This window comes from Hylaeus anthracinus, unplaced genomic scaffold (genome assembly GCF_026225885.1).
Source record: "Hylaeus anthracinus isolate JK02 unplaced genomic scaffold, UHH_iyHylAnth1.0_haploid 11994, whole genome shotgun sequence".
Classification (NCBI taxonomy): domain Eukaryota; kingdom Metazoa; phylum Arthropoda; class Insecta; order Hymenoptera; family Colletidae; genus Hylaeus; species Hylaeus anthracinus.
Window position 1 is genome coordinate 7420394 of NW_026534341.1, and position 24323 is coordinate 7444716.

General features: G+C 48.3%; 1 protein-coding gene across 1 annotated transcript in view; it reads left to right on the forward strand.

Moving 5' to 3' along the window:
- The first annotated feature begins 776 nt into the window (after nucleotides 1–776).
- The window catches only part of LOC128888929 (homeotic protein Sex combs reduced), a 252696-nt gene continuing 229149 nt past the window's right edge, over nucleotides 777–24323 (forward strand). The window contains exon 1 of the mRNA XM_054146153.1: nucleotides 777–2712. Within this exon, the coding sequence (XP_054002128.1) occupies nucleotides 1899–2712 (814 nt within the window). The 5' untranslated portion in view covers nucleotides 777–1898. The remainder of the gene's footprint in view (nucleotides 2713–24323) is intronic.

Here is a 24323-nt window from a genome sequence, read left to right on the forward strand (position 1 = left end):
GGTGCGTAGTGCGCGCGTGTTTCCCTCTCGCTCGCTCCAGTCCCGGCCCTTCTTTCCCGCCAGACGAGCTGCACGGTCTCTCCCACGAACACGTTCCGACTTCTCTCGCATCGTCGACGGAGAACACCGCGTCGGAGACTATCAAACTCTCATAAAACTGTCAGCCGCGGTCGTCCGACTTATGCGCGCCCCTTCGTTTCTCGCATCGGGCCCTGTCCGTTTCGCGCGTTCCGCGATGCGTCAGGAAGTGGAACGAGCGTTCTCCGCCTGATCGACCGTTTGAGAACTCGTGTCCTCGATTTCACGTCGGATCAACCGGCACCACTAGCGACCGGACGAGCGCGCACCGCGAACGATCGGACGACACCGTTGACGCGCGACCGCCGAGGTGTGCCAACGATCCGTAGGCGATCGAACGAGATCGGAGATCGAGCAGAACCGGCAGTCCCGCGGGGTACCACCTCTTCCTCCTTCTTTCCACGCCACGAGGGTGTACGCGGAAGGGGGCGCGTGCGCGCGTTGCCCCCTCGCAGAGACGGCAAGCGGAAGACTACTTCTCGGTGACGTTGCGGCCAGAAGGTTGCAGCGAAGAGAACGAGAGAGAAGCAGAGAGATCCTCGCCCCACCATCGGTCCTCGGGGCTCCCGAATATCTCTCCATTAGCCCCCCTGACGGTGCTATCCCCTCTCTGTGACCCCTCGGATTTCCTGTCCTGCTCGCACACCCCTCTCGTCGGCTCTTGTCACGTCGGGTAGCAGCCAGGCAACACCACCACACGAGCAAGCAGCCGCGGCAGCAGCAGCAGCAGCACCAGCACCAGCACCGCAGACCCGACGGAGACGCAAGGAACGGGGTTGAAGAATCCTACGCCGGCGGAGAGACCAATCAAGGTTTGACGAACGACGGGGATTGGTCGAGGCGCTCCTCTGACACGCAGAGAGCGCGGGCACGTGACAAGCTACCGCACACACCGGGCCTCCGTTGGATCGCGGCGAGGCCTTCAGTACGATACCAACCACCCTCCGCGCACGCAACAGGAACGGTGAACGGCATACGCTTCACCCCCTAATGCGGTGATATCGGGCACACCGGCTTACCGAGAGGAGCCACCTCGGACGGTTTCTATTCTTCGAACGTTAGTTCTCCGCGTGTTACGTTCGCACATCCGACCGTCCACGATCCGCGTTCACGGTTCGTCCCGTGCCACGGGATTTTCGATTGTTGTTTCCGTATCTCGACGCGACTCGGATTCGTGCGGATAAATCATCGACGAAGAGAGGGAAGTGCACGGGGGTCTCGTCTTCAATGGGGCGACTCGATAAGCCGGCTGTTACGCGCTACTGCACGCTGCCACCGCGAGTTCTCTGTAGGTAATTGCGACTCGTGAGGTCGTAAAGAAGCAGAAGACAGTTTTATAGCCCAGGCCCACGTGGCCCTCGTAAACTGGACTCGGCTCGGGTCGGCATCAGATTCTGCCCGCCTGCCGGCACACGATCGCCTCTCCTTCTACTCGTCGCGATCCCCCTCGTTCATTATCGAGTCGTTTAGGGAGCCGGGGTTCATCCGCGTGTAACGCCGCGCGATAGGTGCGAAAGCGTTCGTCGCGGCCACGGGACTCGAGAGAAACAGCGAGGGCCCGCTCTTTTCTCTCCCCCAGTGATACAGCGACACGGTAACCTGTCGTCGTCTACCGCTGGTGCGACATGCCACCGGTGTCGTGAGACCACCGACGCGATGACACGGCCCTGTACTTAACGACAGTGCGCGTACATCCTTCTCCTGGCGGCCGATCGGTGATCGACAGAGCAATCGGTGGTGTTGTTCCCGTGAATGTCGAGCCGTACGCGCGCGAAACGATCGCTACAGTGACGTCGACGACTGGTGCAACCGCGTGAACGATGAGTTCCTATCAGTTCGTGAACTCGCTGGCATCGTGCTACGCGGGACAGCAGCCCCAACAGCAACCACGAGCCACGGCGAACTCGCCTGGAGAACCGTTACAGGCGGCGTCCCCCGCGGGCGGGGACTATTACAATCCAAACGCAGCGGCCACCAGTTACCCGGCGCCCTGTTATTCGCCTCAGCAGCACTATCCTCAGCATCCTTACGCGACGCCCGCGGCCGGGATGCCGCACGCGGCGCCCGCAGGCATGATAGACTACACGCAGCTGCAGCCTCAACCGAGGCTCAGCGCGACCACCACCTCGCAGCAGCATAGCCTGCACGCGCAACAATCCCAACATCACCCTCAGCAACATCATCCTCAGCAGCTCCATCAGGACCCGACGACGCCGCTTCTTCAGGCCGCGTCCGCGCCCTCGGCACCCTCCACCTCGAGCTGCAAGTACGCCGACTCGACGTCCTCCGCCAGCGTCGCGTCGCCCCAGGATCTGACCACGTCCACCTCCAGGAACAGTCCAACGCCTCTGGTCGCATCGGGCACCAGTAAATCCGCCTCCGGGCTCACATCGCCGCCTGGCAGCTCGCTGAGGTCCTCTGTGGCCGCGTCGGCTGCCTCGCCGCCCAGCGGAAACTCGAGAGCAGGACCAGAGGAAACATCGACGCTGACCACCGCGACGTCGGCTTCCTCGCCGGCGTCCTCGACCTCCAGCACCTCCAGCACCGGGAACAACTCGTCGAACAAGCAGAACGCCTCCGGTGGCACTCCGCCGCAGATTTACCCGTGGATGAAGAGGGTGCACATCGGACAGAGTAAGTCAGTTCCGCCTACATTATGTCTTTTTTTAGTCTGTTTAATTGGGGGGTACGGTGCGGGTCGGTAGGCCGAGGTCGCGACCGCGAGATGTGATCTAAGGTGAGCCGATTCGAGAAAGGCTCTCGGATTGGCTTAAATCGAGCTTGAAGATCGTTGCAAAGTACGGCGTAGATAGGTGGATAACGAGTAATTTGCTATATGAAAGATACAATGAATGCACTCTATTGAACGCTAACTTAGGCAGTCCAGAATTTATTCCTTCTGAAATTAGAGTCACTTCAGTCACGGTAGATAGCACGGACGAAGTCCTCGGTTGAATAATCGCGCAAGGAGTATACTTTCTTGCAACCTTTCCTCGACTCTGGCCTCCCACGACGCTTGCACGTGTTTCGTGACTTTCCACGGATCGCAATTGCCGAAAAGAAGTTCGGATTTCCGGTAGCGGTGGCCGGTTCTCGTGTTTCCCGAAAGCGGGAAGGAAAGAGCGACTCGAGGTCCGAGGTGAAATTCCGTGAACGAATTGCATCGGAAAAAAAAGGAAGCGTAAAATCGCTGCTCGTACGTCGGGCGTCCTGTTAGGCCGTAAATCGTGCGGCGGTCGAGCCCGATCGGTGGATAAGTCATCGTGGAAATCTACGAAAAGAAATATCACCGGCTCGTAAAAGTTAGCGGTGATTTGTAGATTAGCGCCACGAAAATTTGTGCCAGTGTGTCATAACAGGAATGCGGAGTCGCGGCTCTTTAATAATCGCGATTACTCCGCGGCGGCCGGTTCCTTGAGTTCGCTAAATCACGGATAAAATATTAACGCAGACATTATAAATTTCGATACTCGCCGCGATAGCGATCTTTCCTCGTATATTATTTTCTGTGTTGGCGAAGGAGAACCCACGGACAAATTAACGAGTTTCCTCAAGGTCTGATTTCGAGGTTTGTGACGATAGCAGAGGAGGGTAACGTTTAGGATATTTCAGGGCACGGCAATTACGATGACGCAAGGTTCGCAGGTCATGAACGACACTGTGTTTACAGCCACGAGTGTTCGCTACAAATAGAGAAGTCACGCTTAGAGTAGACAGGTTTTTTCTTGTTAAGTCTAATAAGCGCATTAGTTTCAAATGAAAACAAGCACGAAACCACACCACCATTAAGATTCCTCTTGATATCTACCGTTTGCATCTCGGGTACCTTGGAGGGATCCTCCTAGTCGGTTCTTGACCTTCGCGAACGAATTGCGCCCCGAACGACTTTATCGCCGATTTAGAACAATTTACAACACTGTCAGACCGTGGTTCGTAAATGTTTCACGTTATCGCGGAATGGCTGACGCGCAGGGACGAGAGCCGTGCAAGAATAGCAGAAAAATAATCGATAGGACAGCACCGGTTGTTCGAAAGTAGGTGGAAATTACGCGAATATTGCGTCGGTAGCGTGGCGAGCTAGGAAGACCACGTAAATTGAGAAATTAAATAGAATTTACAAAGTTAAAAGTCCGCTACTTGACCTTTGAATTGAAATTTCTCTTCATTACCATAATCTGCAACATAGTGTCCGTGACAAACGTAAGCGGGTTCTGAAAATCCTTACCGTAGAGTTTCCCATAGATCAATGTTGACGATTAGATAAAGAATACGCGTAACGGTGTAGCCTGATTCAAACCAGTCGATGATTCATTAGGAGATTCGAAGCAATAAAAATGTTGCGCGTTTAGACGAATTAGGGACACCGTGGAGAACGTGAATGCGCTATGAAAAATGAGCGAGAGAGACTCCGAATTCGAGGGTATCATTTATCCATCTTAAGTATTTAAAAATTTTAAGGTAAATCCAGGGTGTACGTGCCTCTGTTGGTGGTGACAATTTTCACTATTTGATAACCTCTTTTCGAGACTACAAAATCAATTTCCTAGGCCATCGGATAAAGCTTCCTAAATTCCTTAGATTCTATATTCTCCAGAAGACCATACAATCAACTTTGGCATTCAAAAATCCAGTTGTAGCAATTTTGCGTGTGCGTAATCTAGTCGAACGCGGTACATAATGATATGCTATGCTTGTCTCCATTTTTCTAATTTTTGTTTGTTATTGTATTTGATATCAAGGGCATATTGTCAGGTCCTAGCAGAGTTCCCAAGACAATTCTCCAACTTACACAATCGAATCACACAAGCAACGAGAAGAACATCTCAAATCTGTTCGTACCAAGGTTCACGAATAGGCCTCCACATCCTAAACGCCCACGAGCACTCCAAACCGTAAAGTCCCGCGATTCATTAAAGATCGTCGCGCCGTCATAACAGGCGATCAATGTAAAAATCTTCCCATCGAATAGCCATCGGCCGCGAGCGCCCACGCCAGCTCTTCTGGAAGATAACCGTCGCCTCCCTGGCTAACGACGATTACGTAAACTTTGGTCCCGCCGCGGCAGTAGCTTGTGAAATCGGACCGCTGATTCTTGGATAACGACGGACGGCTATAAAAATACGGAAACGGGAGGAGACAAATAGAGTGCGTCGCCGAGCAAAGGCACGAATCTCTTTGGGAGGACACACGGGGTGCAGCGAGTCCTGGACCAAGAGTAATTCAGCGGAGTCCAAGGGACTGGATCCACCTGCCCCCGTGGTTCAAAGGAGATAAGACAGCGAGCGCTGGTCGCGTTCACATTAGTCGCCCCGCGTGATTTACTGCGCGGCCAGTATGATTCAGTCAGCGGGGAATTTGACGAAGAATTAATGGTATTATGATATCGTGTGTAACTCTATGTATGTGCGCCCGGGCCATAAATCAGGCTGCATTGTAAGGCGCGGGGGGCCCTTTCCTTCGTCCTCTCTGTCACTCCGACTTCGGCCCGTGCCCTCTCCGTCTTTCTCGGCCTCTCTCGAACGAAGGCCGAAGCCCCATTCGACGGGCCTTCCAAACGGGATACGAAAACCAAAGCTCCTTTCCTGTGCCTTTCGACTTCCTCTCTCGCTCCCCCACTCACGCCTCCGCTGTGTGCTTCGATTCTTTTCCCCGTGTTTCTGCCACGATTGAGTTCGCTTTACATGCACCATGCTTTCTTACATGAGAATTATACCCATCTGGACTCTTCAGTTTCGTAATCCGTATCTAGTTTTTTTTTGGAACTGTTCACCCTCTTCTTTCGTGACCTTTCCATGGGGTTTTCTTTAGCTGTTAGAGTCTAACCTTTCTCATATCGCAGTGGACCTTTGGCAGAAGCTGGAAGATGATGAATGGCGTTGAGACTGTTTCGATGGGACCGTAGTTTTTTTATTTCATGTGTTACAAAACGAGACATTTAGATGATAAGCTGTATTTGTTTGTTCCGAAGCATCTTTCTCCGACATATTCGGTTTGACGCGTGAAAACGTCGCCGCGTCAAGGCAATCGGAGCAGGCTTACTCCGCATCACCGTCGGGACAACGGTCCCTCGGATTTCCGACCGGAGGATAGAATCCTCGAGATCCGAATTTTTCGTACAAGAATCTCGACAAAATGTCTCGGACGTCCCACAGCGTTAATTGTACGTTTCCCCGGGAGAAGACAGCGGCCGTGATAATTGCCTTCTTCGCAGAATTGTGCATCAATAGACGGAGCTGTGCAAAAGCGGCCGTAAATCACGAAGAGTAGCGCGAAAGTTACCCCGTCAAAGGGGTAATTGTACTCGAGATAATTATGCTAGGTGATTTCTGACCTGACCGTGTCTTCTCCAAACGATCCCGAAAGCAAAGGACCTCGTCTCGCCGTTCCCAAGTACTCCATCCTCCGCTGAACGCGTTCTCCACTCCGCTTGGCTTCAGATTTTGATTAAAGCATCAAGGTCGGTGGTTGCGTTTTTAGTTACGCTTAGAGCGTGCAGCGATATTTAATAATAACGATTTCCCTTGAAATAGATCCCACGTGGCTCGGTTTTTAACGATTTCGAAACGGATTCAGAATTTTCAGAGGAATTCTAATAGTCAGAAATAGATCGCAGATCAGCTTAGAGCCACGAATGTCGTTTTGCATTCTAATTTATGTAAATAGTTGAACGTTGTATCATTGATCAAGGCTTAGATTTTTTCAACCTATCGTTAGATATAATCGGTGGATCCAAAAACACCTTGAGGTTGCAAGGTACAGAGAATTTCAAGAATTTTGTAAAGAAAAGGACTTCCACGGGTAAGGTGGAAAGAATTTAGGAAATTCGTGGATCTTCATGTCCGGCGAAGGCATGTAAACGAGAGAAGTTAAAAGGGGTCAAGATAAAGAGTGAAGTGGAACATGGAACCATGCTACGAGAAATTTTGAAAGAATTAGACAAAGTTGACTTGAGTTCTTTAAAAAAAAATGGGTGTCAGCATACTCGAGGGAAGCAGTAGAAAAATGAGAATCAACGAGATACAGTATCGGATGCATAGATTTTACGCAGGTTGCTCGTAGAAAGTTGATCGGATAGATGCGTTCGAGGAAGACGTTACGGTATGTTTCCTCGATAAGACAGAATCGATAAAAAAAATAGCGTGCATAAAGGTACATCCTGACCTGACTACTTTCTTGAAAGTCTTCGCGGGCCCACCTACAGCTATTCAACTCTTTCTGGTGACTTTCTCTGGTTTCTTTTCCATGGCTAATTAATGAAATGCGATTTGCTCCGGAGACAGTCACCTACGATCTTATAAGCTCCGAGTGGAGGCCCTTCTTTAACACGTTCATCGCCACGTCACCCATATGTGGGCGACAGGGATTTTCACTAAGGAATTAAAAAATTAATTCTGAAGATCATGTGTTAAAGAAAAATAAGTCTGGATAGGATTCGTGAATTGGAAGATTGACTGTCATAGATCAATAGCACCAGTCATTTTTCATGTTGTTCTATCAGCAATGGAATCAGAACAGAAATAATCTTTGAAACTGTAACTGACGCTTCCGTGGGATCTCGGTTTGAAAGCAGCAGTCAGTGTCCTTTCAAGGAAGGCTGTTCGCCATTCAGTAAGCGGAAGGTCTTTTCACTCCCGCGGCCCGTAATCACGGGTCAATCATTCCGCCATAAATAAGGACGCGCAGAGGGCCACGAGCAGAGGTACAATTCGCTGGGGCCTGGCGGTGGCAAGGGTAGCAACCTCGGGGCAATTCCCAAAGCACAGATTCGCCGATTGGACTGCGCGTTTAAACAGTTTGAATTCCATCGCGCTTAGCTCGTTGGCTCTGCTAATCATTGATTGCACGTCAAGTGGTTGAAACCTGTTACGACGTGGAAAGCAATTTTATCAAAGAATGACCAGTGAAGGGTACGAAAACTCATAAACGCAATAACGTTCGTCTCTGCGAGTGAAATATTTGTTAATTGGAATTTAATAAAAATGAAAAATCAAAACATTCTTTAAAACCCATTAGCAGAGTCAGATTGCAATTCTCGTATGCCGGGAATAGAAACGTTACTCGGGGGACAAGGTGGAGGGCTAAAAGCCTTCGTTGGTCGCTTGTGTATACTATATATAAACATTAAGTTTGTTTGGAAGTCGCAGAAAAATTGACTCCTCGTGCAGGAACAGCCTTAATCGTGGCAATTTTCCAAACGGCGCGGCGGCGTTTAAGGTCGAGTCGAAGGAACTGGATTGCATTGACGATGCGCGTGGAACGATCGGCTTTTCTGCTATCGGTGGTATGAAATTAACAAGCTACGAGATCGTTTCGCTTTGGAAGGTTCCTCGAGGCCGACGATGCCGCTCGCACGATGATGAGAGAGCACGCCAGACGTGTATGCATCTACGATTACCATGGCTAACAGGCGAAACTAACACGGGAACGCCGGGTCTGGAACTGGTTTTCCCGGTCGCATCGTATATTTCATTTTGGTTAACAACAAAAATTCTTTTCATTAGTATGCATTAATCAATCAGCATGCATGAGCAATTCCCTGTCAAATATACGACTAGTTCCGCGTTATGGCTACACGGGGCTCATCCACGGGGATATCGTCCCAAGCGTCTGCATCATTTTCCCTCCCCCGATCTAAGTTAACAATACTTAATTTAACCGCGGGATTGCTACTTCATGGGATTTTTACATGTAAAGGCAACCGAGGCCGACCGATTCGCCATGGGGGATTTTTACCACTCGCAATCGAGGCCTTTACGTCCAACGAAACCGTTTTACGGACTTTCTATTATTCTATTGTCGTGCACAGAGTGTTTCGTTTCAGTACGAGACGTGTAATATTAGTACGAATGGACGCTAGATGGAGTCTAGTAATGAAATAAAAGCGTGGGTAGTCTACTTTGCACGAGCATCAACATTTTTATATTAGGTCGTCCTAAAAGTTCACGTTACTTATACTTCTGCTACTCAAATTATTATGTGAAACCCTTAAGTATTATAAAGAAAAGTATCCTCTCTTATTTTACAATATGTTCCCTTCTTTTTGACATAGTCATTACATCGTCATTACAAAATTTTATTAATTTTTTTATTAAATATTGACATAGTTTGCAGCACAAACTTAGGGGACGACCTGATAGGATGCGAATGAGTCTAAGGATGATGGACGAAGCGAAAATACTAGTCCCAATAAAAATTTTAGGACGCGTCGCTTGAAGCATCTAAATGTGTCATAAGCATTCATATTTATGTCGATTGTTTATTCAGCAGTAGGTAGATCAATTTGTGTAAGTGATTCGATCAGCGCGCTGTCATAATTGAATTAGCACGTCCTATTACAGGAAAAAGTGTGCCCATTGCAAGTAAATAGAGTAAAGCGCAAGGTTCAAGTTCGATATATAAAGTACACTCGTGAGCTGTCATGAAGCTTAACGTTGCGTGCAACATAATGCGATGATACTCCGATATTTCTGACTAAACATAGCGCGCACTCTCATTATGAAATCAAACATGTTTTTCCATAATTCCTATCTATTTTATCGCCTACCACTTTACGCTCGTTCCTCTGCAAATAAATACACGACCAGTCATCACTTTAAATACGTTAGTGCGCGTTACGATACTACAATACGTTTCTTATTTTTCGTGTATTATCTTGAACATTATCGATAGCGAACGCATGCGCAACGACACGAAACTTTTCCTGACACATGTGGCGCGAAGAACGCAAAAGTTGCTACCCCTAATTGGAGGAACATGATTCACCGATGTCATTCTACCAATCGGAAGCCCTCGCGCCTCTGTGACGTCGAGGCACGTTTTGTGTTGACCCGTGTACATTCAAGTGCACCACTGTGAATAAATTAGAGTCACAACGAGGTAAATGGAAGAGGGAGGCTATGGAGTTAAACCACGAGGCTGAATAGTATGCTGATAAAGAAGATGAAGTCTGGGCTCCATTCGTAACTGTTCAAGTAGTGGATAGAGCCGAAGAGTAGGAAGTCGTTGAGCAGTGAGACGAAATGCGATCAAAGTGGCCTCTGAAATAAATTATTTATTATTCAATGACTATTATTACTCAATAAATATAAAAAGTTGACTACACCAAGTGCTTTGACACTTAAATTTCAGATTTTTCAAAAAGTGGAGTTTATCGATTTCTGCAGCGAACGACTCGTGTAGAGCTTCGAATATCCGAAAACGCATTGTAATTCATCTGGACATTTACAATCGCGGTAAAAAAATTCGCGGACACGATTGATGATGTATCCCGTGTGGTTGTCACCTCCCACTTAACAATATGCCTGGGAGGGTACAGAAACGCGAAACGGGTCACGAAGGATCGCAACGAGGAGCGTAATTGCTCGTTCTCCATGAACGGACGATGGATTCGAAAGTTGCTCGCTGAAAGGCCGTCCAATTTGCCGGGTGTTTGGAGCGCGAGCAAGCGAGCCGCGGCAAGGACGCGGTACAAATCACTTATTAGGACATAAATTTTCATTGCAAGCAGCTAGTGCAAACGGGATGAGCCGATGGGGTAATGGATGTGTGCCGGGAGCGAAGTGGGCCGCCTGTTGCTGCGTGGCCCGCTCGCCACGGGGATCCTTGATCCTTATGCTCCTGCAGTCGCTCTTTCGACCCCTGCAAACCCCTCCCGAAGGAGGATTCCCGGTCCTGAAAATTTACGAGCTGCCGCTGAATGGAGCTCGAGCAGCTCCGCCGGCACACGTTCCGTGGTTTTCCCGCGACAAAAGTCCCCGGAAAACCGAGCCACGATCGTCCTGCCGATGTCTCTCTCCCGTTTATCGCGAGACGTCTTCATACAGCCAACCACGTGGCTACTCGTCCTGAAAGTTGAGAGCCTGTAGCGCCTTTTTTAGAGGGAAAGTTCCCCATGACCGCGGTCACTTTGCGAGCCCATCTCTGCCATCTTTCCTGCGACATTTCGTTGAACAGGTTTCGGAGGAGTCGCGTTACCCTTTTTTCTAATTGAACGCAATATCAAGTTTAAGCGGGGAAAGCTGTGCTTTATACATTCGTCGAACGCGCAGCGTCTTCTTCGAAGAATTAAGTTAATTTTCTTTTTGCGCTTTCTTTTTTACAATAACCAATTTAAGTATCGGATAAAAAATCCGGGAGGAATTCGAGGCTTGTATGAAACAGAGCGTTCACTGGTTCAGGCTGTACCGGTGATCGTAAAAAAAGCAATCTTTCGCTCCCCAGGAAATTTATGGCCTGCTCTTGAATGGCGTCTGTTCGTGCGTCTTGGGGCTTGATACGACACGAGCACCGGAACAACCGAACACAATGATTATTGCGGACGCACGCAGCGAATATTGACTCGAATATCGGGAACAATTTAACGTGTCCTCGAGGCGTAACATCGTCGTACAATTCTACCTGGCGGACGCCACGGTCTTGAGTTATTTATGTGAATTAGAGAACCATTCCGCCCCTCTTCCAACGCCAGTCTCCGATTTTCCTGCTCGAGGAACTTTGTCGAGACTGAATCGGTGCATCCGTCGGTCGAAACCTCCCCGCTGATTGCGATTTTGATTACAATCACGATTATTATTATTTTATCGAAGATTCGTACAAACAGGAACAGGATCAAAAGATAGATTCGAAAGCAACCGAAGTAAACTAGAAATAGAATCGAAAACGTTTCGATAACCGATCCAGGCAAATAAATCAAAGGGATTACTCGTAACTTTATATTTATAGCGAATGTGAAGTGCGTCAGTAGACTTTTTTTTTAGATATGGTAACAAGGAACAACTTGAGCCTTAATGGAGAGATTCTGCGTGTTTTTTTTTTTTTTTTTTTTTTTTTTGAGAGGATTGCGCAAGGAACTGCGCGTCGATGGTCATCGACGATGTCTTCTCGTATTTTTAAAACTTTTATGAATTCTCATTTCGATACGTTCGCGTTTTAACTGGCATCATTTTTCAACATCCGAAAACCGGGAGTCTTGGCGCAGGTCGAAAGCAAACAAACATGCTTCATCCGAAACGTTAATTGATAGGATATTTTTGCGTAAATCAATGTCACAAATATCTAAAAATACACACTCTATTTTTACTAAGAACTTATACTACGCTAAGCTCTTATCCTGCTTTTGATTTATCGAGGTGGAAGCTAAGCCTTGCCTTTGAGTTGCGTCACGATATAAATTATATCGTTGAATAGATTACACGGTACAATGTAACTCAATGCGATTCAGATCAAAAAATTGTAACTTCTATTCGGAAGAATGGCAACCAACTTATGCACGTGTTTGACACGATTATGTCTGTACCGTATTACTTCAGAGGTGACTTCCTTTAGAGAAACTCGAAGCACGAAGAAAGAGGTTTAAAAGTTAAACGACGATGTCAGATGTAGGTTGGTGAAAATTTCCCTCGGTCGACGTAGTAATTTGCAACGGACGATTACTCGAAATTAGAACAATTTCGAAATCATCCTGGAACCGTGGACGGGAGTCGCGGCGTACGATTCGCGGATAACCGAGTCACGTACACCATCTGGGTATAATAGTCGCGTACAGAGGCCGACCGTGCTCGTTGCAAATAAATCACACGGGATCAACGGTTCCGCGCATCTACATCGCCGTTTTAAAATGTATGATCGAACGCGTTCCCCCGATGTAATCGAACTCCAGAGCAATTTGCACGGGTCCGAACTTTCCTCCTCGGGACGCGCCAACTTTCCTTCCTCGACCGTCGATTGATCACCGAAATCACTCGTAAAATTGAAATTAAAACGGACCATCGGTTGCCGTTACCAAAGAAGCGCTGGAATTTTGCGAAACAGAAGTTGGAGATTACCAGCAGCTACCGGTCACAATTTCAATCGAACATTCATCACGATCTACTTCAGCGTTACTCGGCGGTTTTCCTTTTTATCGGGGACTTTTGATTGCGTTCAAGCGATAGATTAATAGTTGGACTTTCCAGACCGGTACTTTATCTTCATTTGTCAATATACTAAAACATTGCAAAACTTGTTTGAAAAGCAAGCGGTGTATTCATCTTTCTTGAAACCGATATTAACGATCGCTGGTTGGGTTTCGAGTCTCCTCGCAACGGAAGGCGACGATCGATCTGTTCGCTCGAATCGCCGATTTCTGAGACCCCTGCGAATCGGACACGAATCGAAAGCGTCGATCGATCAATCAGGATGCTCGTCCGTCGGGTAGGATCCGATGAAAACTATTTACACGAATGGCACGTCGCATGGCAATCGACAAACGCGAACACGTTCGGTTGCACGTCATTCGAACGTCACATTTCCTCGTGGTCGAGCATCGGTTTCCCGCGGACAAATCGGACAGTGCAACGCGTTACACCGGATATTCGATACGTCCATCCGTTACACGGCACAATGGGACGTAACAGCGGTGAACACAATTTTTGCGGGTTCCCTGTGCATTTCGCGTCGGGTGTAGCCGAGCTGCGCTATAAGTCACAACGTAGCGTCTCAATTAACCGTGATAAGAAATATTGCTTCCATGCGTCACTCGCGCGATCGGTTGTCGCTCTGTATCGCCGGCAACGATCGATCTTCCAACGTTCCGCCGATCCAGAGGCCCGAATTTTGAAATCGCCGATGGCACACTTACCAAAGCTACGAGTAAAGAGCGATACGCTTTTAAAGCAAGTAAAAGACATAAACGAAACCTAGCCCTTTAGTCATTTGACATTTTTATTTAAGCGAGTAAAGGTATATCTCTATATCCGGTCTACACACGCTCAAACGAAACCTGTTCCTTACACTGATCGTCAGGCATGTAATTTCAGATATGCAAGATTAAAAAGCGCGTTTCCTACTCCAGTCACGTGTCCATGCGATATCGAAGTAAATTGAAAGCTACGTATCAAGGTTGTATAGCTTCCACAATTTCTTTCACGCTAGAAGAAAGAATCTGGTCAGCAACTAAACGGTTCAACGCGTCGAAACGATCCGAGGCAATTGTCTCGAAAACGTCTACCAGTTTCCAGAGCACGGCTGGGAGTGTTAATCGGTGAACGGCATCGGTAACGCACGCAAATCGTCCCTATTAACGCAGTCGGTGGTTAAAAGCAAATGAGCTCGTCCGACGCGATTCGTTAGCACCTAGATTCTATGACACGGCACATTACGTTTCGTGCAACAATTTCTCGGGCTCACCCCGCCTCATAAATTTTCCGTTCGAAGATCGCGACGACAGATCAACGAGAACATTTCCACGTCCAAAATGAGTTTGCATAATTCGACGGAAGCTAGTCGCGAAATTTATTTATTTATTTATTCAATCGTCCAACTGGACGTTGCTTAATTATCCATCGGATATTTCAATCTGCGAGAGTTTCACCGCGTCGGTTGGCCTAGCGCGTCGCGGAATCACGCTCAGCTTGCAACGTCCCCTTTTACACCCTTAGCAACTATTTTAAGCACGGCACTGTTGCTGCGGTCCAATCAGACGCGTGCGTCTCGAGGGAAGTGCTTCGAACATAAGTACAGTTGTAGTGGGAACAATACTCCTCGATATTAATTACACAGTCGAGTGTCATTGTATCAACGATATTATGCGGATTCGTGAGTAACAAGTGTCGCGTGGTGCGCAAGGTAGATGCGCGGGAGACTATTCACCGTCTACCGCAGCATCGTAGAGTCTGACGCGTGCCAAGATGGGCAATCGGATACTTCAGCGATCGGTCAACCAAAGAACTACTACCAACCGAATACCAAGTGGTACACGATCAACCAATTCACTAGCAGATTCCTGAAAGAAAGAGAAAGTAACGGAAAATGCAAGGAGGCATCCTCGCAGCGCTTTTTCTTGATTGGAGACGAAACGGATGGAACTGAGAACTGAGTGATGTCAGATCGTCCTTACTTGCCAATTACCAAATGGTATAGCGTCAATTAGCTGGCGCGGAGCGTTTCGAGTACACGGATCAGAGTGGAAGGCGGGATTAAGTAGGAAACAGCTTTATTCCGTGGGTGATGCTCGGCATAAAATATGTTCCGTAAAGTGTGTTGTAGAGGCGGCACCCGCGCACACCCGGTGACCCGAGACCATAAATAAATGCTTGCGTGAGGTTTACACACTACTGTGAATTCTTCCGAGAGATCTTACTACACAGATATGATTTTCAAACGTTGCCGTCGAGAAACCGCGAGCGATTAAACTAAACTGCAGTTTAAAGGTTTCGTTGCTTCCTTTCCTCGCGATGCATGGGAGATTTCGAGTCTGAACTGAAATTTAGTAACGGTGACAGTAATTGGACGATATCGCTGAAAGTATAGATGTCTGATGTCGCGAGCCTTTAGCCAGGTTTACTTAAATTTTCAAAATATTCATGGGGAGTATGAAAAACTGATTCCTGTATGAATCGAAAGAAGGGTTCCGAATTAAGCCGGGGAACAGCTTCATCCGATGGGTGACGTTCGCCGCAAAGAACATTATGGTTGTGTAGAGTCGGTTTTACGTACACCCCAGCGATCCCGTACCATAAATAAATGCTCGTGCGAGGCTTACGTACCACCACGGAATCTTCGAGCCTCCAGCGCCACCCGACTGGGGTAACCAGGAGGAACGCCATTGGCGATCAAAACCGACAGCCTCCTAAGAGGAACAACCTAACCTAAAACATAGGTACTACATGATTCATAGAGGACGGAACCGCAAACGTGTCTGCCAGAGTCTGGAAAGAGAGATGCGTTTCCGATGATATTTATCTGCACCGCGTACACTTGTCATGGAAAATAAGAAGCAGATGGTGTCCGTGATCGGGTCTCGGTAACGGATTCTGGCAACTCCTGCGGAACTATTACTCGCGAGATTACTCTCTGCTCTATGCGATCAAAGTTTCGCAGATTTATTAATACTCGATCGGACCTAACCCGTTCCAAGGATTCGTGTCGTTGATCCGATACGCCGATCTGGTACCAGCAAAATCTAGTACAAAAGTACCTGGAACTGTGCAAACCACGAAGTAATGAATATTATTTTTAGTGCAAAAGATAATATCGCTGTCATCGCAAATCCGCTGTCGAATTCATCAAGAATACTCATCTAGCAAATACAGCCTTCGATTAATCATTTATTAGAAGATAATTAGTTTGAACAGGTTGTTCAAATGATTAATAACGCCACGTATACGCGCAGGATTTGCTAGATAAGTCCGACTAGCCGATCCAAGATGAAATGCCCGATCGATCCCAACAAAAACGACCGTTAAAAAGTTTACCGATGAAATTTTGCAAAACGTACGCGTGACACTATCTCGCAGACACATCTGACAGCTTTTACTTGCATGCTCGAGATCTCTTGATCTCCGAGGAGCTCTGGTTGCGCGTGGACATTCTACTCACGGAGGAAGGCTGCCGAAAATGTAGTCGCACGTTTAAATGAATCGGATAGGAACCTCGATGGTAACTTCCAACAGTGTAACACCAGGAAGGATGCGCGTAAGCACGGTAATCCAGCGAATCCGTGGCAAATCGCATCGGCGTCGTCGCGCGTCAAGAGACACGCCGTCGAACGGATTAAGCGTTAACGGCGACGGAAAAAGCGGTCGTATGAAAATTATGTTCGTTCGCGTTCTTACACTCGCGCCCGCTGGAAATAAATCGATCCACGCACACGCGGCGCGCTCGTTTGTGTGTTTTTGTCCGACCTTAGGCAGGCTCGCATCAACGCGGCGCACGGTACTCAGACACGTAAAGAGTCGCAGCTGACTGTATTGTTCCCACTGAACGTAAGTCATTAATTTTCCCGCGCCCGGGAACGCTGGCCAGACGCGAGTATGTGTGCGGGGCACACGCCGATGTGTCGGCACGAGCGCGCGAGCGTGCATTTATAGAATGTCACTACTACATTCCTCGGTGGAGACTGGCCGTTCTGTGGTCATTCAAGAGATCATTGCCGATTAATAGTTGGAACACTTTTGTCTCACTTTAGTTTTTCGTTTAGGGCTCATTGTTGTTCGGGTTGATGTGCCCTGTGGCACCACCAGTGCTTCTATAGGGTGTACAGTACCTTAACTCTTTGCACTCCGATGTCTCTTACAGAGGCACATCGAAAGTCTAACAAATTTTTATGTCGACATAACGCTTCAAGAAAGCTATAAGAATGTATAATCAAATCTAATAATACCAAAAAAGACACGTTTCCAAAGTTAAAGTATTTTATGTAAAACGATTAAGATATCCACGGCTGCGTTGACAGAATATTTAAGTACCCAGATCATCTAAATGTCCACGTTTAAAAGACTAGGCGATCGATTGCCAAATGCGATAATTGTAAACGTACGACGCTCAGAACATAGGTACGAAATACCTGGAGCGTACGGAGCCCGGAGGACCTCCGGAGTCCTAGCAGTGTATCAAATTGAAAATGCCCGAGGAACACGGGGAATTCAAAACATTCGCGGTGCTCATAGTCCAGCCAGGACGTCCGAGACGTTTAAAACATCCGCGGTACGTATAAGGGAGGCATAGGTAATGGAACGTTGAAAGGCAAGGACAGTGACATCAGTATCGGTCCCGCGGCGAGCCATCCGTTATTCAACGAACGCATAAAGACCCCTAAACGCTCTGATTATCGAAAAGACATCGACTCCGAGGATAGCCGCGCACTGCCAACGGACGGAGATAATGCATTCGGAGGTTGTCCGTAGGTTCGAGTCGCGTGTGTCGAGCGATCGGACCGTTGCCTGATGGATGGAGACGCGTAGCCTCTATTCCCCATTCTTCCTCAATCCCGTTCCGTCGTTCCCCACGTACGGATGCCCCTCACGGCCATCTTCCTCGGGGCTTGTCTCGTCCCTCTCTTTCATCCGCTCGCACAAAAGTAACCCCTCGGCCGCGACAGTTTCTTGCGTGCACGGGCCACGGAGGACCGTGCGTGAATTCAATCCAGCAGGGAACGAAGAGGGAGAATGGATAATATGTTACTCTCGAGCCTATCGAGTGGCCACGCGAGATGACCCACTGAAAGGAGTCTAATTTCGGATGTACTATGATTTATCGTGTCGCGCGGAAAGGATTGAGAGATTACGTAGAACAAAAACGGCTCGCGGACGTGCACGGGCTTCATGAGAATCCCGGCTGGTCTTCAGGGCCCTCGGCTCTCTCGATAACGTTTAATTTTAGATGGACGATTCTTTGGGGAGATCGCGCGTGCTGATGTCTAGATCACCCAGACTAGCGTCGTCGAGGTACCCTATATTTACAGTGGGATCCTCTTCGCCAAGGATTTTTGCTTCCGCGAATCTAAGGTCGCTAGTCCAAGTCTGGATAACCTTGATATCGTGGCCAGATTCTTCGGTATCTTTTTGGGAATCCGTTTCCAGTCGAATGGTCCCAGATCATCCAGTGTTCCCAGCACGTACGTCGATATTCCAGCCGGCGATGGTTGCGCATAAAAGAGACGAAAGAAAGACCGCGCGACATTCGCTGGCTGTCAACGAGTACAAAGTGCAAAAACCGAGGGGGTGGGCGGCGGTGGCGACGACGACGAGGCGTTAATTGAATTTGGGTTCGTGTGGATTATTGTGAAGCGTTTAAAGCGGCCAGAAACAAACCTATTTGCGTCGGGGAGCTTTCTCGTGGAAGATAACAAATGATCCACGAGGCGGCCGGCTCGCAAACTTCGGCATAAAAGCTTCACCGAGAGAACCCGTCTATCCCCCTCTCATCCCCGGGTACCAGGACCGCGTCGTTTCTTTCTACAACCCCTTGCGTTCTTTCCGCTCGCCCTCTTCGCTCGCTACCTCCTCTACCCCCGCTAGCAACACGCTTCTCTCGAGAACCTCGCGGATTGAAAAGCGATAGTTTTTCAATTCTATTTATAACTGTCCGTTCCACGCGGCCGACACGGAACAGGAATGATCTAATCCTCATCCAGAAGGAGGTTTCGACGGTAACGCGCGAACGAGACGCTCCGGTCGTTGGTCCGAACTCGACAATTTGTTATTACATTCGTCCGCCAGAAATTGATACGGCGTGTAATGCGTTTTAACTATGGTGCTTTCATGGGACATCAATTTCGCGTTTGTGTTTTATTTGCGAAGCGTTGGCTACGTTTGTAGGAAGTAATTGGTCTCCTGTAGCGTCGAGTGTCATTTTCACCAAACGTGTAATCTGGTTGTCTGTGTTTGAGACTGGTTCTCGGTTCAGGAACCATAGAAATAGGCGAGAGGTTAATTAAATAAAATAAATTAAAAATAATTAAATAAAGTTTGACATTTTCAAATAAATGTTTCATTGTAAATATGTACATGGATAAACTTTACACTTGTATATATACATAATGACAAATTTATTTGGAAACATCAAACCTATCATTTAATTTAGACAAATTCCTTCAGTAAACACGTGGGGTACGAATATTTAACTGACTGTAAATAACGGGACAAACTTCGACTCGAGATACCGGACTACGACGTCGCCTATCCACTCCGCACTGTTGGCTACACTCCCCTAAAAAGTCAGCACATCGTAGGGTCACGTGCCCGCATTGGATTCGCTTCGCGATGGATTAATGGCTCTTCAAGTCTGGAAACGTAGTCACCGCATCGTTCGAGCGTATCAATGTCAACTGAATCGCCGTGTGCTGTTCGTTCTACCATTACGAAGTCCACCGTCAACCTATAGGACGAAACGTCTGTTCCTACGTCAGAGGTCGCAAGTCGTCCACTTCTGTTGCCCGAACCTTCCTCGTAAAACTAATAAGCTAGCTCGCATCCTCTCCCTTTTCGCGTACAACTTCCCCGAAGCTGTTTCGTCAGCATGCTGCAACGTGCGCACCAAGTGGCAGCGAGTCAGGCTGGACCGGTCGTCACGGCTCATAAATATAGCAGGTCCCCTTTGAAAATGATTACTCCGGCGGAATTTATAACCGACGAGTTAGGTCGAACGTGTCAGCTGTTTATCAGTGGAAATAGATCCGTGCGGGTTTTCTGCGGCGGGTTTAACGGGCGACAGAGCCTCGAGCAGGTCGGACGCGCGGTAACAGGTGGATCGCGTAGCGACAGAGCGGATCGGCCGATCGTCGTCCCGGGACGGGCGTCGTCGTCGTCGTTCTCGTCGTCTTCGGCGTGGAATGTCGACAGGTCGTTGATTTTGCTGGCCGACTGGCCGGCGATCTTTGGCCCGCGATCGGCCCGCCAGCTGCGAAAGCACCGAAAGGTCACAAATCAGCCGGGATGGAGGCTGAATGACGCAAAACACGCTTAGATAAATTTAAATTGCGCACGGAGCAGAGCCTAACCGCCACCGCCGCTCGGCTCCTCGTCGCGTTTCCGCGAAACTCCGTGGGCGCCACTGGCCGCGAGCCAGTCGCCGACGTGTCCCGGTCTGATCCCTATCGTCGCCAGGGTTCTTTGCTCATCAGCGGCAGAGACGCGTGACACGGGCCGCGAAAAAATTGGCGGATTCCACGATACGGCCACGGCTGATTACGAATTCGCTCGGTTACGCCACGGCTGGAACGAGGAGGAACTCGCGAGTTAACTCGAGATGTCATAACACAACTTCGTGGTACTAAATTTTGGCGCGACTGTTGACATTGGATGCTCTGACCGAATAATAGCGTCTTCATCGGGTTCGGAGCTTCTGAACCGCGTCCAATACTGTTTATACGTCGGTATCAGGTCTGGTATCTTTATCAGGATCACTACTCGTCTCTTCGAAAACATCTTGGCTAGAGTTCAGTTTCAACCAAGCGCAGGGCCTTAAAATTCTACATCTCGAGCGTCAGCTTTTGCGGGATACCTACCCGTCACAACAGCTACGTTGCCACCGAGCTAAACTTAATAGTCTTCTAATAGCCTCCAAAAAAGTACAGAATGGCTAGCGTTTGATCAAACGGATTGTCGTCCAACGTGATTCAGATATCGCCGCGAGGCGGGACGGAATTATCTTTCACGACGCGCAATTAATCGTCTTTGTCGAGAGTAACAACGAAGACGCGAGCAACTGGTGAACCGCGGCAGGCGCTAGCATTGTGGAATTGCTCGATTAAGCTGGCTGAACGGAATCAGAATCTGACGCTCGGAAACGGCCGCGTGTCGCATTCCACGGACCGCGGCAAACGCTTCGAGCATGATAGCGTTTTCGTGGAGCTCCAGTACCCTCGCCAGCGGATTCTACGAAGGTATATATAGGATTCTACCACCGGTAACTCCCGCCACGCGTATCTAAGCGGTTATCTGATACCAGCACGAGTTACCGGGTTCTATCGACCGCGTCCATCTACCCGATCGATCGGAGAATTCCAAAGAAAGTAATGGGAAGATCCTGCGATTCGCTACTTAATGATAAGAAAGAAATTAACCGTCCTTCGGGCTGATGTCGGACCCGAGTCAACTGGCATCTTTTGGATCACCGTTTGACCTACGGCGTTATGGATCATCTCGTGCTTGTAGTTCGGACCTGGATAGACGAGTGATTTCGAAACGCCTTGTATCATTTCATCGAACGAGGACGACTGCGTGGAACGCGCGGAAGGAATGTCGCAGCCAGGGACTCCAGCCTTGAGTTTGAGAATCAGCTTTCAGCGTAAAAAGCGGAACCGCGAAGGGCGCGGATGCGGTAAAACGTGAAACGCCGTTGGTCCCATTCTCTCGATGCAAAACGGTGCATCCTTGTCGGTGGAAGATTTAGAGAGCGTGCAACATGTAGCTAATCGAAATAACGCTACGCTTCGCGAATACGAACAATGGCGATCTTTACTGAAGGTTGCGAGCAGACACGTTTTGATGTTCGAATTGGAAGATAGAAAGCTTGGACACCGCTAAAACTGGTAATGGGTTGTCCAAAATGTTCGTGCTAATTTTTAAGAAAACTTCGAAAGCACATTTGAATTTTGATATACACCATCTTTCCAGTATTTAAGGGATGTATTGATGTTATTTGTTTCTGACCATTTCAATATATTCAGATTTCTACCATCTACCAAAAATCGACATAAACTTTCCAGATGACCCAATATTAGAAATTTGTCGAATTACTTTAGGTTTAGTCGAAAATCGAAGCTACATAAAATTTACCATGTTTCCAATTTGCCAGGAGCAACAAGTATTTGCACCTTCGCGCAGGAATCTGCTGCCTACGAAATTATAAATCATCGATCCCTACCGGGGAGATCAACAGGAGACGAAGGAGTACCGCGTGGCACGACGACAAAGACGATGTTAAATCTAAAATCTACTCGGGCCCGACATCGTGGCCCGATCCAGTGAAACACATTCAGCGCTGTTCAAATCCCAGCTCCCCATTGACACGGCCGACAAAAGAAGAGAAGAGGTTCATAAATAACCCGGCCAGTTTATCGTGCCTATTATGCAATTACGATTGCATCTTTGAAGCCTAGGTGGTCCATGGCCTCAAGATCCTACAGCCGAGCCAACGAGATAATGCCTCTTAAAAAGTTGTCGTTGTTTCGGTCTGGATGCTTGGCTAACAGTTTCGCGTTGCCTCTGTTCCTTCGTTCCCTTCGCTTCTTCTTCTATCTGCCTCCTCGTTTCAAAACAATAGCCTCGTGCTTCGGCGTGCTCCTCGATACAGTCCTGTCTCTCAAGCATCGTGCAACGCAACAGAGAAATCGTTGAATGAGGAATATTATTTTTAGCCCTGGACCGTCTTCCTCGTTTCTATCCCCAGAGTTTCCCTTTCAGCGATTCCCTAACGGCTCATTTAGGACCAGTCAACGAATAGCCACGAATATTTCATTGCGAAAGCGAGCATTGCGTTGTCTTCCGATAAGGAGATCTTGCGTAATTGATCGAGGACGGCGGAGAGTGACGCGTGCAAGCGATGTCTAGTTAGGATTAGGAGGTTAGATTCTGCAGGACTAAAATGACCATTTAGGTTTTCAACCCTCCAAGGCGTTCGATGGATCGCTGCATAACGGTTTTGGGCAGAGGTATCCGTCACCCCCTTTAGAATCCCCTAGAAGACACTTATCGTTGAGTAATCATAGACATTATCACAAGCACTCGACATAGCACTACAGGTACTCGGACATCGAGTCTAGATTCGCAGCCTGTATCGAGCTCTCGATCCAGTCCCTAATCTCGATGGAAACGCCATGAAAACCGATCGAGCGAGGTCGAGCGAGGTTATCCCGGTCACGCGTTAGTCAGGCTCAGCCAGCCGGTCTGTCAGTCAGCCTGGTCAGAAACGGTCTCGAGACTGGCAGCCAGTGACACGTTCGGTACAAGCCTCTCTGTGCGACTACACGGGCACGAGTGGCCCGTTCTATTAAGAGCGAACCACGAAAACGCTAGACGACACGAGGTGACACCGAGATGCCTGACACGACACGGCCCTGCGCTTAGCGCAGTCTTTCATTCCGCACCGGTCGCCTCGGTGTCTTCTCGGCACCGACAGCTATGCGACTCGATGACCCTGTCGCTCTCGTTCCCTTTTCCTCTCGTTCCGTGGATGTCAAACATTCTTGCTCGCCTCTGCGATTCCTGCTTCGATTCGCTGCCCGAGAAATTATTATTAGACAGAGACGAATCTGACAGTCCCGATGAAGCTTCTCTCGCGTAATCGATCCGAAGATCTTCTGCAAGGTAAATCCGCTTACCTGTTTCAGGGATTTTAGAGCAGCGCAAATGCAACGAATCCGCTTTTGTTATTTCACGATTGCGTGTATGTTGATACGACGAGCATAGTTTTATCGCCATTCTCTTCCTTCTTCTTTTCCTCGCCGTAAGCTCCTCGGACGCGTACTCTGCGGCACAAAGGAGAACGAAGCGAATGCTCGCAGCTGCTCTTATTTGTAAGACGCGCCCACTGTTGACAGTCGGTATATTTTGTTATAAAATGGTCGACGAGCAGGGATTGGAATGGCTCGCAGCGCAATTAAACCGGGTAAACAAGACTCCCCATCGGTGCTGTCTTCTATTTCTAGTTGCGGTAAACTATGGAAAAGTGAAACGCGCCGAACAAGCTATCATCATTAATTCCGCAAGGATCGTAGAAACGATGAAAAAATAATGTTTCGTCATCTGTCACCACAAATTTCGCGTTGAATGCCTTCGGAAATAAATTCCTGGAATACAAACAATTTTCTATTCAGCGAGCAAGTCGAGCAAGTACAAAAGGTACGACGTCTAACGTCCAAGAAACGAACGTAACGCAGATGTTTCATAATTCATGTTTAATTCAGTAGCATCTCGATGGATGATCATCTTCAAACGATTTCCCTGTACAGAGGTACTTTGCAAAATGTCTACACAAATCGTGTA